Source organism: Plenodomus lingam (genome assembly GCF_022343315.1).
Source record: "Plenodomus lingam strain CAN1 chromosome Unknown scaffold_20, whole genome shotgun sequence".
In the NCBI taxonomy this organism is placed as follows: Eukaryota; Fungi; Ascomycota; class Dothideomycetes; order Pleosporales; family Leptosphaeriaceae; genus Plenodomus; species Plenodomus lingam.
The window spans coordinates 2,948,515-2,962,142 of record NW_027093974.1 but is presented as its reverse complement, the minus strand read 5'-3'; the positions used below and the strand labels follow the sequence as shown (position 1 = coordinate 2,962,142).

Genomic DNA, 13,628 nt, shown 5'->3' with positions numbered 1-13,628 from the left:
GGATCAGGCGGCGAATGGATGCAGAGGGATGCGAATGAATGGGCCACGGCCAAATCCTAGAGCAGAGCAGATTGGCCTCCTTTTCCTACCTATCAAGATCGCTGTGGGATGATGGGCAGCCGGAAAAGGGGAGAAGAAGAGAGGATCAGTTGGCCAGTTGAGCAGTTGATGTACTCGAGCAGTGTAATGCATGCTATCAGTGGCCAAGATGAGCAGCAGCAACACATTATCCTCATGATGCCTACCCAGGTACATAGCACTCGACTCCCTAGTTAGTAGTACTCACTCCATGTTACAGTGAGAGTATTTGTGTACGCGCTGCTATTAATAGGGGCCAGACTGGGGTTGTGTGAACGGGTTGAGAGAGAGAGAGAGAGAGCAGATTCGCGGGTAAGAGGTAAAGTAGGCGCGGAGGTTGGGCCCAGTAGATAGGCTACAAACAAGCCTAACAAAGGCCGACAACGAACGCTTAGGTATTGTAAACAGCCGCGGCGCCCATTCCACTAGGTAAGTACTGCTTCTACTGCTACTACTGCTTCTACTGCTTCTACTGCTTCTACTGCTTCTACTGCTTCTACTGCTTCTACTCTACTGCTTCTACTGCTTCTACTGCTTCTACTGCTTCTACTGCTACTACTGCTACTACTGCTACTACTGCTACTACTATCATTACTACCACGACCACCACACCCCCACCACAACCACCTGCCCTTCCTCAGCAGCACCAGCAGCAGCAGTGGGAGAGTTTGCCACTTTTTGCTCAGTCTGTCTGTTGTATGCGTTGTCTCGTACAAGTACTACCCTACACAGCAGAGTACCCAGGCACTTCACTTGGGCTTAGCACACGGCCAAATTGTGGAATCCACCACGCCGCGCGAGTCAATTCCAGGGTGCCCTGAACGCCAAGCCAAGCACGTTCGGCACCCCTTTCGTCGAACGTCACCTCCACTTTCTCCGACCGCAATTCAAGCCTCAAGCTCTGCTGCCAACCTGCCAGCTGCCAACCTGCCAACCACCCCCCATCCCCTCCCCCCCCCCTCCCTCTCTTCCCTTCGACCGCCATAGTCTTCTCTACAAACAAAAAAAAAATACCCCCCAAGACAAACAAACCCCCCCTTCGTTGGACCCTCGCTGCACCTTGCACTGGGCCCACCGCGCTGAGCGCAACACTTCGCTCGCTGCCGCCCTCTCCCTTTGACCGCCGACACCACAATCATGGCACAACAGTAGGACAGCCCCCTCCTCTTTCCCAAGGAGATTGCCAGTCTCACATAGGGCCACGCGACTGACAGACACGACAGAATAGCCGCGTCCTTCAAGGACTTCTGGCACACGATGACGTCCAACGACCGCCATGCCTCACACGACTCCCCCTACCGCACCGGCCGCCACATCCCCATCCCACAGAGCCGCCATTCGGCCCTCACTTCGATAGCGACGAGCGGCGCCGAGTCTCGCATGGACCTCGCCTCGCCCTACCAGCACGACGACCTGGCGACCAGCAATGGCTTCATCGGCTCGCCCAAAGGCCCCTTGTCCCCGAGCTCGCCCTACTCGCCCGGGATGCGCGGCTCGCTCAGTCGCCAGAACACGACCGACTCCGACACGTTCGACAAGGGCGCCAATGGCCAGATCCCCATGCAGGACTTCAACGAGGGGCTGCCTCCGCCGCCGCCCGTCTCTCACTCGTGGAGGCGCATTGACCGCTGGGTCGAGGATCATTACGAGGAGCTCTTTGACAATGTCTGCGAGGGCTGCACGGCAAACGATGTGAATGAGCTGGAGCACGAGCTCGATGCCACTCTGCCCATGGATGTACGCGAGTCGTTGCAAATTCACGATGGCCAGGAGCGCGGCGGTCTCCCGACCGGTCTCCTCTTTGGCATGATGTTGCTCGACTGCGAGGAAATCGTCATGGAGTGGAGGAACTGGCGCAAGGTTGCCGAGGAATACCTCACCACCAAGGTCGACTATTCGTCCCCGCAGATTCCAGTCAAGGCCTTTGCTGGCTCGTCCACGGCGCCTCCGATCGCACAGCCTCAGACATCAGGCAACCCTCTCTGGCGACAGGACCTGCTAGCCCGCCAAGACTCGCAACCGCCAGGTGCCGTTCAGAAGGCCTACGCCCACCCAGCTTGGATTCCTTTGGCACGCGATTGGGGAGGCAACTATCTCGCTACCGATCTCGCGCCCGGCCCCACGGGCACATGGGGACAAATCATCATTTTCGGTCGCGACTACGACTGCAAATACGTTGTCGCGCGATCCTGGGCTGCCATGCTTGCCATGATTGCAGATGACTTCAACTCGAACAACGTGCACATGGACGAGGACACTGGTGAGCTCAAGCTTCTGGCTTTCAAGCGTCAGAATGTCGAGCCCCCTTACCTCGAGATCCTTCGCTGGCGATGCGATCAGAAGCACGGCCGCAGACCTCCGGCGAGGAGACGTCCCAACAGCGGCTTGCGCGTCAACCCCAATGCGCCTGGAATGGTGGTTCCTAGCAGCACAGCCAGCAGTCCATACCACAGCCCCGTCATCACTCCCGAAGATCGCGGCCGTAGTCCTCACCGATTGTCAACCAAATCCAAGGGCATCAGCCCCCGAGGCAAGCTCTCGAGTCCACTAGCCCGAGTGGCAGAAGAGACACCGCAGCCGATCCGCGTACACACGGACCTTGATTCAAAGGCCAGCGTCCCGGCTGAAAAGCTCATTCCTGTCGAGACCCCACGGCCCAGCGACGACCTGGCACCAGCGAGAGCCAGCCTAAGTAGCGATAAGGAGAACGCCAAGGAGAATGTCAAGGAAACCGCAAAGGAGGACACAAAAGAGAAGGTCAAGTCGCCATCTTCCTTGAAGAACGCCGTGGCCGAGAGCGAGGAGCTCAAAACAGTGGAGATATAGGACTTCTCTCACGTTTGCTCTCAAGCCGACGATGATCAACTTTGATGATCTACTTTATAGAAACGACTGGATACTTGCGGTATAACTTTTACGCGCTCCAGAATCTGCTATTTTCCGGAGTGCAGGCGCCAATGGGACGGCTCATTCAAAGAGGCCTTGATCACACATATCCGGCGGGACTACCTTGTTTTCGACCTCTCTTTGTGGGTGTCTACCTCGACGTTATTCATATGCCTTGGCTGTATCAATCCATTTGGCCATGCTCCTCAACACCTCGTCTTCCCAGTTCCCCGTACACCGTACCCAACCCACACCCCGAATTACGTCCACGGCTCCCAAAGTTGGTACACAATCGCCTCCCATTCCTCTTTACCATCTGCAACCACATTTGTACAACACCCTGTTTCAACTTACACCTTCTCACGCTGCAACCCTCAACTTGTAGCTTCCCTTGCCCATTCCTTTCACACACCCATACATCTGGTCTGTCTGAGCATTGAGCGGCTAGCAATGGCAACAGTTTGAGAAGCTCACCTGGGTGGTTTGGAGACATTTTCTCGTTCCGGAATCTACTGGAGTTTTTCTCTTCTTTTTCTCTTCTTCTTCTTCTTCTTCTTCTTCTTCATCTTCCCAATCCAGTTCATTTTATTCTCTGGCGGCACTGCAAAGGGAGGGGCTTTGGTAGCAGTCCATTATGTTCTCGTGTTGTTGCTCCTTTTCTGCGCTTATGTGGGTAATTTGGTCGGGCGTGATGAAGCGTTTCATGTCGGACGCGGGCATGGGGGAGATTGGGAGTTTGCTTTCAGCGGAGTAAAAAAAAGCCTGGGAACAGCGTGGTAGGAGGAGGGGTTTGGTGCAAGTTGATGTGCATGGAATGGCGAATTACGTAGGATGAAACAAAGATTATTTGAATTCACTGAGTGCCTGGTGTCATATATTAGGAAAAGGGGTATGTCTTTTTGTGCACGTGGGTGGGGGCTGACTGGTTTGGGTTGCACTAGCCCTGCGTCTGTTGGTGGTTGGTGGTTTGCCTTGCGTTGGTGTTTGCTTCTTTCTGCCTCTCTCCCGCGCAAGGCAACAACGTTAAGCCGCCCCCTCCTCCTACAAATGGCGTCCACCAAGGATGAGTAGGGGGCAAGGGCCTGTGATTCTACATTGGTACATCGGATAGTGCTTTGGACTAAAGTACTTCTAGCATCTCCACTGTATGACGTGGGTGTGCTTGAACGAGTAAAATTCTCCCCCACAGTCGTACCCGATGATTGGATGCACCTTGCCATATTTGTATCCAGTTTTGTTCTTTTTGCCGGTTTGCACATCCTCGGCTGGAGGTTCTACTTCTCTTCCGACGCAGAGCAAGGGTTGTGGAGGCTTTGCAGCATCGTTTGTACACTGACGCCGATTTTCTTCTCCACGCCGACTAATTACGTCTTCAAAATGAAGTATCCTCAAGTAGTTCGGGTGTTTTATTGGCTCAGCCTAGGTTTGTATTTCCTGTCCAGACTGTACATGTTGGTAGAGGTGTTTTGGGGTTTGCGATCGGTTCCGGAAGATGTATATCAGATGGTGCAGTGGTCTCAGTACTTTCCTTCGCTGCGATGATGGAGCCTGCTTGGGGCATTCTTTTGGAAACATTTTTGTATTCTGAGGTTATGGTGTGAATAAGGTCAAAGTTTGAAGTAGGTTTGCCCTTCTTTCCTTTTGGGTTGTTTGCGTGTTAAACTACGTTGAATGTATAGAGTAGCGCACATCAAGAAGGTTATCAGTAAAAAGTAAATCTCAACAAGAAGAACAATTCATCGATTCATAGATTCATGGATTTTCTCGTTAGCTCTTCAGTCTCAGATATTTATTTTCAACTCCTCTTGACTTTCAAGATTTCTTTCCCGTTTTATTCCTCTTTGATATTGATTCCCAGTCCTTTACCTTCCTTCCAAAACGCCACAGTTCTCTCCGCAATAGTCTTGGGGTTCAACACCTTGTTCTCCGGCGCAACTACATCCTCACGTCAGCCAATCTCTCCAAACCCAGAACTTCCAGACCCTTCCCCACAAATCCCCTCCACGCACAATCTCTCTCCCCCTATCAATAAAAGCGTAGGAAATGGGGAACAAAAGAAAAAAAGTACTCACCAGTACCTTCAACAAACACCAGCCCAATGTGCACACCCTTGCCCTCCCACGCCCGCGCAAAACTCTCCACCATATTCTTCTGTGCGGCTTTCACCAACGACAGCGACAGAAGCTGCGGCACCGGATCCCACGGCAACGCAGAATTGGTAACCAGCAGCGCCGGTCTCCGCTCTGACCCTTCACCCTTCTCCTTCGCGGCCGCAGCAGCAACAGCATTATCCGTCAAAACAGGAAGATAATGCCTCGCAACCAAAAACAGCGCCAAATTCGTAGTCTTGAAATCCTCCTCCATCTCCTCGACCGAGACACCAAACACGTCTTGCGTCGGCTTGATGCGTGCGGCGTTGAAGAAGACGACTTCGACGTCTGCGGCGGACGTCAAGCGGGAGAGAGATTCCAGGACCGAGGGGAGCGCGGCGAGGTCGGCGAGATCGCAGTGCAGAGTGGAGATTTTGAGCGAGGGGTACGAGGTGCGGAGCAAGGGTGCGTCGCTGGTTTCGAGGCGCTGTGTATTGCGCGAGAGGAGGATGATGTGGGTGATGCCTGAGGCGGCAAAGGCCAAGGCTACGTTGTTGCCGATGCCTGGGCCGGCGCCGAAGAGGATGAGAGTTCTTGCCATTTTCTTTTTATTTTCTTGGAAGGAAGAGGGGGGATCGTGGGGGAAGGGGGGCGGATCAGACGGATATGTGAGGGGATTCGGGGATGTGCTGGGCTTTCAGTTATAGCAGGTCTGGTGTGGTATTGCGGACCGGCTGGTTTGCAGTATTTGTATATAACTTTATGTGTTTTGTTATTACACCTGGGGGTCGTTGTTCTGCTGATACTTTTGATGATGATGGGGTGAAGGTGGTTAGCTTAATTTGAGAAGGCTTACTGTACACTTTACACTGCATCTACACCAGCAAAATATTATTCTTCCTTTCGAGCAATGAGGTATGCGGTATTGGGGTTTCTCTAATGATTATCCATCTTTTCCAGATATAACCAGGCCCCTCATAAGACAGTTCAGTGTGTTTAGGAAATTTACTACATCAGGGTGGCATGAGTCGTCCAAAGAGGGATCCAATGTAACTCTAGATATGGTTAGAGCGGCCCACAATTACGGCTAGGTTAGCATTAGCGTCAAGGCGGCCGCTTTATGTCATATCCCGTCCAGCTTTCTCACCACGCGCATGCACATTATTTCCACAACACCTACAATAGACACCTACGCATCTTTTGCAGACAATCCGCCAATGGATTTCTCAGCAGATGACGATGGCGCGCTTGCGAATTACATGCCCAACCATTTTGGGAAACAAGATGGTTCAATAAACGTCGAGGCGCAAATCGAGCGCGCGCGCAGACCAGTCGAGGATGAGAGCAAAAGTGCGAAGAGGAAAGATGCCGGATCGGACGGGGGCGACAAGGATTCGGATGATGACGACGATAGCGACATGAGTGATGAGGAGGACGAATACCCCGTGTCTCATGAATTGATCATCAAGACGCATGACCGAGCTGTTACAACCATTGCACTGGACCCCTCGGGGACGCGACTGGTGACGGGGAGCAACGACTGCACACTCAAGCTGCACGATCTGTCTGCGCTTACGCCATCGACTATTCGCGCGTTCAAGACAGTAGACCCGTTTGCGACGAAACCTTCGCAGACCGCCGAGTCGCATTCAATACACCAAGTCATGTTCCCCTCAAACTCAGGAGGCCAATTCTTGTGCATCACAGCGACACCACAAGCGAGGTTATTCAGTAGAGATGGGGAACTCACTGCAGAGTTTCAAAAGGGTGACATGTACTTGAGGGATAAGCATAACACGAAGGGACATACATCAGAGGTTACGAGTGCCGCATGGCATCCTACAGATCGAGAGCGCTTCGTCACGGCAGGAACAGACAGCACAGTGCGGATATGGGACACCAAGAAGAGGTTTAAACAGGAGGAGGTCATCGTACACAAGTCACGAGCTGCTGGCAGCGCGGGTATGACAAGAATGACGGCTATTGCATGGGGGCCTTCTCCGGATGGGAATGGCACTATCATCGTTGCTGCGGCTTTAGATGGTAGCTTGGTCATGTGGAGTGGTGAAGGCCCATTCCATCGTCCTACTGCGGAGATTCGAGATGCGCATGCGAAAGATACTTGGACGAGCGGAATTGACATCAGTGCCGACGGCAGACTGGTGATTACAAGAGGCGGAGACGACACAATAAAACTATGGGATACCAGGAAGTTCAAGACGCCGCTCAACATGACATCGCACACATCAACATCATCGCAATACCCAACTTCAAACATACAGTTTGCACCAAACGGTTCCAGCATCGTCACAGGCTCTGAAACAGGTCATCTTCATATTCTCAACCCCGCCACACTTCGTCCAGAGATTGTCACACCCGTGACACCTGGCTCGCCACTCATCACAGTAAATTGGCACCCCAAACTCAACCAGATCCTCACCGGCTCCGCCAATGGCCAAACTACCATTCTCTTCAACCCCAAGCTCTCCACCAACGGCGCCCTGACCATCCTCAGCAAAGCACCAAAGAAGCGTCACATAGATGATGACCCTTCCTTGACCGTAGACATGGATCCCCTAGGCATGGCAGGCGAAGCCCAGAACCCATCTGGAAAAGCACCCGCTGGCTCCTTCGCTGCACGCCACCCAACTGTCGGGCTCACAGCTTCTGGCAAGAGTCGTGACCCGCGACGTCCACATGTACCTGCTGTCACGCCATTTGCAAAGTCTACGCCTGATCAGAAGTACGTGATGGAGCAAATTGAGGGTAGTGACATGCGAGACGAGGATCCGAGAGAGGCCCTGCTTAAGTATGCGCCCAAGGCTGGGGAGAAGAATGTCTTTACGGGTGCATGGGATAAGACGCAGCCAAAGGGGATTTACAAGGAGTACGATAGTGATGAGGATGAGAGGGATGCTAAGAAGGTGAAGAGATAGGGGGATGAGAGACCTCGCGCTGTGTATGTCTAGTTGCAAGGATAGATTTGACTTTTGCATTAATATATACCCGGAATTAGACGACTCCTAATAGTCAAGTTTCCACGTCAACGACAGTAAGTGCGCTGGCTCATGAGGGCCTACGAGACTACGATGTAAGGCGACCTGATGCCCCACGCAAAGGCCTTGGCACACGTGAGCCCGTCCCTTACCGCCCATTCCCAATACAGTTACTCTTAGTCGCACGACCGCGACGCGAGCCGTCCAACACTCACACTCGCAGCAAGGCCTCCGCCATCAAAACAACCCCCACTCCACCCTCCCATCCCAGCTCCTCTACCCCATCCACCTCACCAATTCCTCTCCGCGGAAGCAAAAAAAGAAACATCGACACCAAATCCCTCAACTTTTGAAAAATTTCTTCGACAGAGAACCCACTCACCCACCAACCATCACAATGTTCACTTCGACTCTCCGCACCGCCTTCCGCGCCCCAGGTGCGACCCGCGCCTTTAGCAGCACGGCTCGCCAGCAAATTGCGCGCATGACAATTGTAGGCCGTCTGGGGGTTGTGCCTGAGGAGGTCACGATTAGTGGGGATCGTACGCTGGTGCGGTATGTGATTGGGACGAGCTATGGGAAGGGCGAGGACAAGAAGACGAGTTGGTTTCGGGTTGCTAGTTTTGTGCAGGGTGGACAGAAGGATTTCTTGATGAGTGTTCCCAAGGGGTGAGTTATTCTTTTCATGGTTGTGGGGATGGCTGTGCTGGGGTGGGGATGACCCGGTGTGAAAGAGTTGGAGGGCGATGGACGCTGGACTGTGAAGATGGTTCAGTTGGCTAACGTGCATTGTATAGATCCCTCCTCTATGTTGATGCCGATGCGCGCATGGACAACTATACCGACGCCGAGGGCAACAAGCGCTCGAACTTGAGCTTGGTGGCTCGCAACTTCGATGTCTTGCAGCGTGCTCGCATTGAGGACCCTGATGTCAATGATGAGGGTCTTGTTCAGGAGGCGTCCGGCTAGGGCTCCCGAGACTGCTTCTCCGATGGTATCGATAAGTTTGGCTGGGCAATGGCTTGGTGGTATAATGGAGTACTCGAATTTCACCGTGGCGCTGTCTGGGCTTTCTTGTCAAGAAGCTTCTTCTTCTTGTTGTTGTTGTCTTCGGATGCTATGAGTGTAAACTATGCTTTGAAGAGTCGTCTTTGTAATGATCTCCGCTCTGCAGTCTTTGGGATGGATGCTATGCGTATGAATGATACCTTTTTTTTCGGCCTGTGTCCACTCCTGCCCCCAGAGTTCTTCGAGTCATCCAAGCAAGCAATGCCCTCGACTCATGTCTATACTTAATCCGACTGTTCAGACTAGGAAGCCATGTCCATGACTTTCCCAACCATGTCATCACTAGGCAAAGTTATTACATGCCACAAAAACCCATGATCCGTGCGCTAAGACGTTGCGGCGAAAGAGCGCACCTCCGCATCTATCGGAACTTTTTTGGCCACTTCCGTAACACCACCACAAACGCCCCTTGACTATGCACAGAGCTGTCCCACAGAGAGCGCATCAGCTCTGGGGTCATGCGCCCCGCGTGCGGTCCTTCAATCGCTTCCAACGATCGCGCCGCCACCTCGCCACCGTCTCGAGCGACCCACGGTAAATGATCTTCCATTCCCAAGTCTACAATACTTTAGCACCATATTCTAACGCCAAAACAGACCCTATGATGTCGTCGTCATCGGTGGCGGTCATGCTGGATGCGAGGCCAGCGCCGCCTCTGCGCGAACCGGCGCCCGCACAGCCCTCATCACACCCAGCCTTGACAACCTCGGTGTCTGCTCGTGTAATCCTTCCTTTGGCGGAATCGGCAAGGGTACCATGCTGCGCGAGATTGATGCGCTAGACGGCGTTGTAGGTCGGATTGTGGATAAAGCTGGGGTACAGTTTAGGGTTCTGAATCGCAAAAAGGGACCGGCGGTTTGGGGGCCACGGGCGCAGATCGATAGGAGTTTGTACAAGAAGTATATGAAAGAGGAGATTTTGGGGTATCAGGGGTTGAGTGTGGTGCCGGGGAGCGTGGCGGATATTATTGTGGATAGGAGTGACGAGGCGCGGAGGGAGGGGCGGTATGGGAGGATTACGGGTGTGAGGTTGGAGAGTGGAGAGCTGGTTATGACGGAGAATGTTGTGATTACCACGGGAACCTTTTTGGGAGGAGAAATACATATTGGGCTCGAGGCATTTCCGTCTGGGCGCATGGGCGAGGCCGCGACGTTTGGACTGAGTAAGAGTCTGAGGGATGCGGGGTTCACACTGGGAAGACTGAAGACGGGGACACCGCCACGGTTGGATGGGAAGACGATTGATTATAAAGTGCTGGATGCACAAGAAGGAGATGATCCACCGATGCCTTTTAGTTATCTGAACGACCGCGTCCAAGTGGAGAACCAGCTCCTCAACTACGAAACCCGGACGAATGAAGCCTCACACGATATCATACGGAAAAATCTCGACAAGTCAATACATATTCGCGAAACCGTCAAGGGACCGCGATACTGCCCATCGCTGGAATCAAAAGTGATACGATTTGCGGACAAGACATCACATATCGTCTGGCTCGAACCCGAAGGTTTCGATACAGATGTCATCTATCCGAACGGAATATCCTGCACCGTTCCTGCAGACGTCCAACTCGCCATGCTCAAAACCATCAAGGGGCTTGAGAACGTCAAGGTGTTGCAACCCGGCTACGGCGTCGAATATGATTACGTCGACCCCAGACATCTACGCTCCACCCTCGAAACGAAGAACATATCCGGACTCTTCCTAGCCGGCCAAATCAACGGCACCACGGGCTACGAAGAAGCAGCCGGTCAAGGCATCGTCGCTGGCATCAACGCGGGACTCAAAAGTCTGCACAAAGACCCCCTCGTCTTGTCCCGAGCAGACGGCTACATCGGCATCATGATCGACGACCTCATCACAAAAGGCGTCTCAGAACCCTACCGCATGTTCACCTCCCGCAGCGAATACCGCATGTCCTCGCGCGCCGACAACGCAGACACACGCCTCACGCCCCTCGGCCACGCCGCCGGCGTCATCACAAACACGCGCTGGTCGGCCTACACAAGCGAGCGCCAGCAAATCGAGGCCCTCACCCAGCTCCTGCAGTCCAAAACCCTCTCCTGGACCGCGTGGAACGAAGCCGGCCACGCCGTCCGCAACGACAGCACGAAACGCTCCGCCTACGAGATCCTCCGCCTCCCAGATACATCCCCTACAGACCTCATCCCGCTCCTACCCCAGATCAAAGACTTCCCCGAACGCATCCGCAATCGCGTGCATATCAACGCAACGTATGCGCCCTACGTTGCCTACCAGGCTGCCGCGCAGGCGCGCTGGCTGCGCGACGAACATTTGCGCTTGCCCGCTGACATCGAGTATGAGAATATTTTCGGCCTGAGTTTTGAGGAAAAGAGGGCGTTGGAGGTGGCGAGGCCGGAGAGCGTGGGCATGGCGAGGAGGGTGGAGGGGGTTACGCCGACAGGGGCGTTGAGGTTGCTGCAGTTTGTTAGGGGGTTGGGGAGGGAGGAGAGGGAGAGTCGGGTGCGGGCGGAGATTGCGGAGAGGAAGGAGAGGTTTGCGGGGGTTGCTGGGGGGGTGGGGGTAGAGGGCATGTAGATGAGATGGGGAGGATGGTGGGTTGGAACGAGCATGTATGATGGGAAATATTCAAGGGCGTAGTGTTCGATGAAGCAACGTTGACATCTGTATAGATATCAGACACGCAACGTAAAATATTATACCACACCACCCAGCCGTCCCCCCCCGCCCCTTCCACTCCCCCAATCATCTAGCCTCAAACTGCACCATCCTCTCCGTCCTCTTCTTCCACATCACCCTACACCCACACTCCCTACACCTCATTGCATCCATATGCGCACCCCCCGGAGCGTCGTACATCCCCCCGCCGCCGCCGCGCACACACACTGTGGCCGAGCAGGCGTAGCATATGTACTCCATGGACCAGGGGTGTTTGGTGGGCGGGATCGTTGTGGGTGGACGACGTGCTGGGCTGGGAGCGGGGGCGCGTGATGGAGATGGGGTGGAGAGGGGGGCGGAGAGGGTAGAGGATGTTGATCTGTGTGGTTTCAACGAAGGAGAATGTTGGAGTGGGGAGGGGGAGTCAGGGATGATGATTTCTAGGTCCGAGGTAATTTGTTTGGAGTCTGTGTCTGTGTCTGTGTCTTTTTCCTGCTCGGCTTCATCTTCGTTCTCGTACTGCTCCTCCGAGGCCGGGGAGAATGGATCTGCGTCTTGGTCGGTGGAGCGGTGGAGGGCTTGGATAGCTGGTGGTTGTGCCGTAGTCGGTATGTGTGTAGGCGCTGGGGTTTCTCCCGAAGAATCAACATGCTGCTCGTTGTCCCTGATGCTGGTGGGCGTCAGGAGCTGTTCTGCTTCCTCGGCACGATGCAGTGCCTCGATGGCTTCGGTCATTTCGACAGACAGTGTGCGTTCTTTAAGCGGGGGTGGTGATGTCGGTGGTGGCATTTCGCTTGTTTGATTTTCTGGGCTGTATTTTTCTGGTGTTGAGGGGGACGCGTGTGAAATTGCGAATGGAGTTGATATATCTTTGATGATTTCCTTACTTTCTTCATCGTCAATGGTGATGTTTAAAACTTCGTCATGCTGCAATGATCGATCGACTTCGCCCACATTCATCAGTCGACTCCGTCGTCTTGTTATAGGTGCCATTTCAAGTCGTGAATACTGGTTACAGGTAATGCGCTTGGATTTTCTCGATCTTGACCTTGAAGGCGGCTCGTAATAGTCACGAGAACATGGACTTAGGAAGAAAGATGAGATGGTCGCGACAAACATGTGAAGTGTACTTGGAGTCATGGTGGCGATTCTGAACAAAGAGATGAGCGGCTTTGAGGTGCAAAGAGGAGTGGTAAAGTTGATGGTTGCGGAACAATGGGATGGTGACCGTGGCGTTTGAGTAAGGCGGGAGTGGTTGAAATGCACACCGGACCTGCATTCCGACGGTGTGGAATGTAGAAAAACCACACATGATGGAGAGATTCAGGAGAATTTGGGCAAGTCCAAGACCCGTTAACACGTCCTAGACATATGGTGAATATTACAGACGCGAGAGGGAACTTGTTGTACCTATGTAATTATAGGTATTTACCAAGGATTACCCAAAACGCGCGGGCCTGTTACGAACGTTGGAAGAGTATGTGATTGTTGAAGAACCCTAAGGGCGTAAAGCTAGGGAAGAGACCAAGTGCTCAGATTTTAAACCTGATAGAAGGACGTTATGTAACACTACGGTAAAAAATTGTTTACTGTAGAATGGTACGCTAGGGGTTTACTATATAGGTGTAAACTAACCTCGTGTATACCCGTAAATAGGTTTAAAGTAGTAGTTTACTTTTATTATAGGTAGTTTAAATTAAGTATAAAAAGTAGTTTTATATCTATTATACGCTATAATACCTAACTAAGACTAAAAGGGGTAGAGAAGATTAGCTTCACGCTATATGCACATATAACATAATAATAAGTTATAATATTTTTACTAATAGGAGGTGGTGATAATAGAGGTGGTGATAGAGGTGGTGATAAT

The 13,628-nt window shown here is 52.9% G+C and overlaps 6 protein-coding genes across 6 annotated transcripts; 4 read left to right on the top strand and 2 right to left on the bottom strand.

Annotated features, from left to right (window-relative positions):
- The first annotated feature begins 1,042 nt into the window (after window positions 1-1,042).
- IAQ61_012042 (uncharacterized protein) lies at window positions 1,043-3,828 on the top strand. The gene is made up of 2 exons (XM_066099457.1): window positions 1,043-1,226; window positions 1,302-3,828. The coding sequence occupies exons 1-2, from the start codon at window positions 1,216-1,218 to the stop codon at window positions 2,902-2,904; spliced, it is 1,614 nt and encodes a 537-aa protein (XP_065950976.1). The 5' UTR covers window positions 1,043-1,215; the 3' UTR covers window positions 2,905-3,828.
- A 73-nt stretch (window positions 3,829-3,901) lies between these two features.
- Window positions 3,902-6,043, bottom strand: IAQ61_012041 (uncharacterized protein). Its single transcript, XM_003844595.2, has 3 exons — window positions 5,911-6,043; window positions 5,037-5,812; window positions 3,902-4,899 (listed from the first exon to the last, which is right to left on the bottom strand). The coding sequence occupies exons 2-3, from the start codon at window positions 5,653-5,655 to the stop codon at window positions 4,796-4,798; spliced, it is 723 nt and encodes a 240-aa protein (XP_003844643.1). The 5' UTR covers window positions 5,656-5,812; window positions 5,911-6,043; the 3' UTR covers window positions 3,902-4,795.
- Window positions 6,044-6,208: 165 nt separating this feature from the next.
- Window positions 6,209-7,990, top strand: IAQ61_012040 (uncharacterized protein; the record flags this gene model as incomplete). Its single annotated transcript, XM_003844594.2, has 1 exon — window positions 6,209-7,990. The coding sequence occupies one exon, from the start codon at window positions 6,209-6,211 to the stop codon at window positions 7,988-7,990; it is 1,782 nt and encodes a 593-aa protein (XP_003844642.2).
- Window positions 7,991-8,447: 457 nt separating this feature from the next.
- Window positions 8,448-9,019, top strand: IAQ61_012039 (uncharacterized protein; the record flags this gene model as incomplete). Its single annotated transcript, XM_003844593.1, has 2 exons — window positions 8,448-8,719; window positions 8,848-9,019. The coding sequence occupies 2 exons, from the start codon at window positions 8,448-8,450 to the stop codon at window positions 9,017-9,019; spliced, it is 444 nt and encodes a 147-aa protein (XP_003844641.1).
- Window positions 9,020-9,434: 415 nt separating this feature from the next.
- On the top strand, window positions 9,435-11,677 carry IAQ61_012038 (uncharacterized protein; the record flags this gene model as incomplete). The annotated part of the gene is made up of 2 exons (XM_003844592.2): window positions 9,435-9,652; window positions 9,715-11,677. The coding sequence occupies exons 1-2, from the start codon at window positions 9,534-9,536 to the stop codon at window positions 11,675-11,677; spliced, it is 2,082 nt and encodes a 693-aa protein (XP_003844640.1). The 5' UTR covers window positions 9,435-9,533.
- Window positions 11,678-11,845: 168 nt separating this feature from the next.
- IAQ61_012037 (uncharacterized protein) lies at window positions 11,846-12,898 on the bottom strand (the record flags this gene model as incomplete). The annotated part of the gene is made up of 1 exon (XM_003844591.2): window positions 11,846-12,898. The coding sequence occupies one exon, from the start codon at window positions 12,896-12,898 to the stop codon at window positions 11,846-11,848; it is 1,053 nt and encodes a 350-aa protein (XP_003844639.2).
- Window positions 12,899-13,628: the final 730 nt, after the last annotated feature.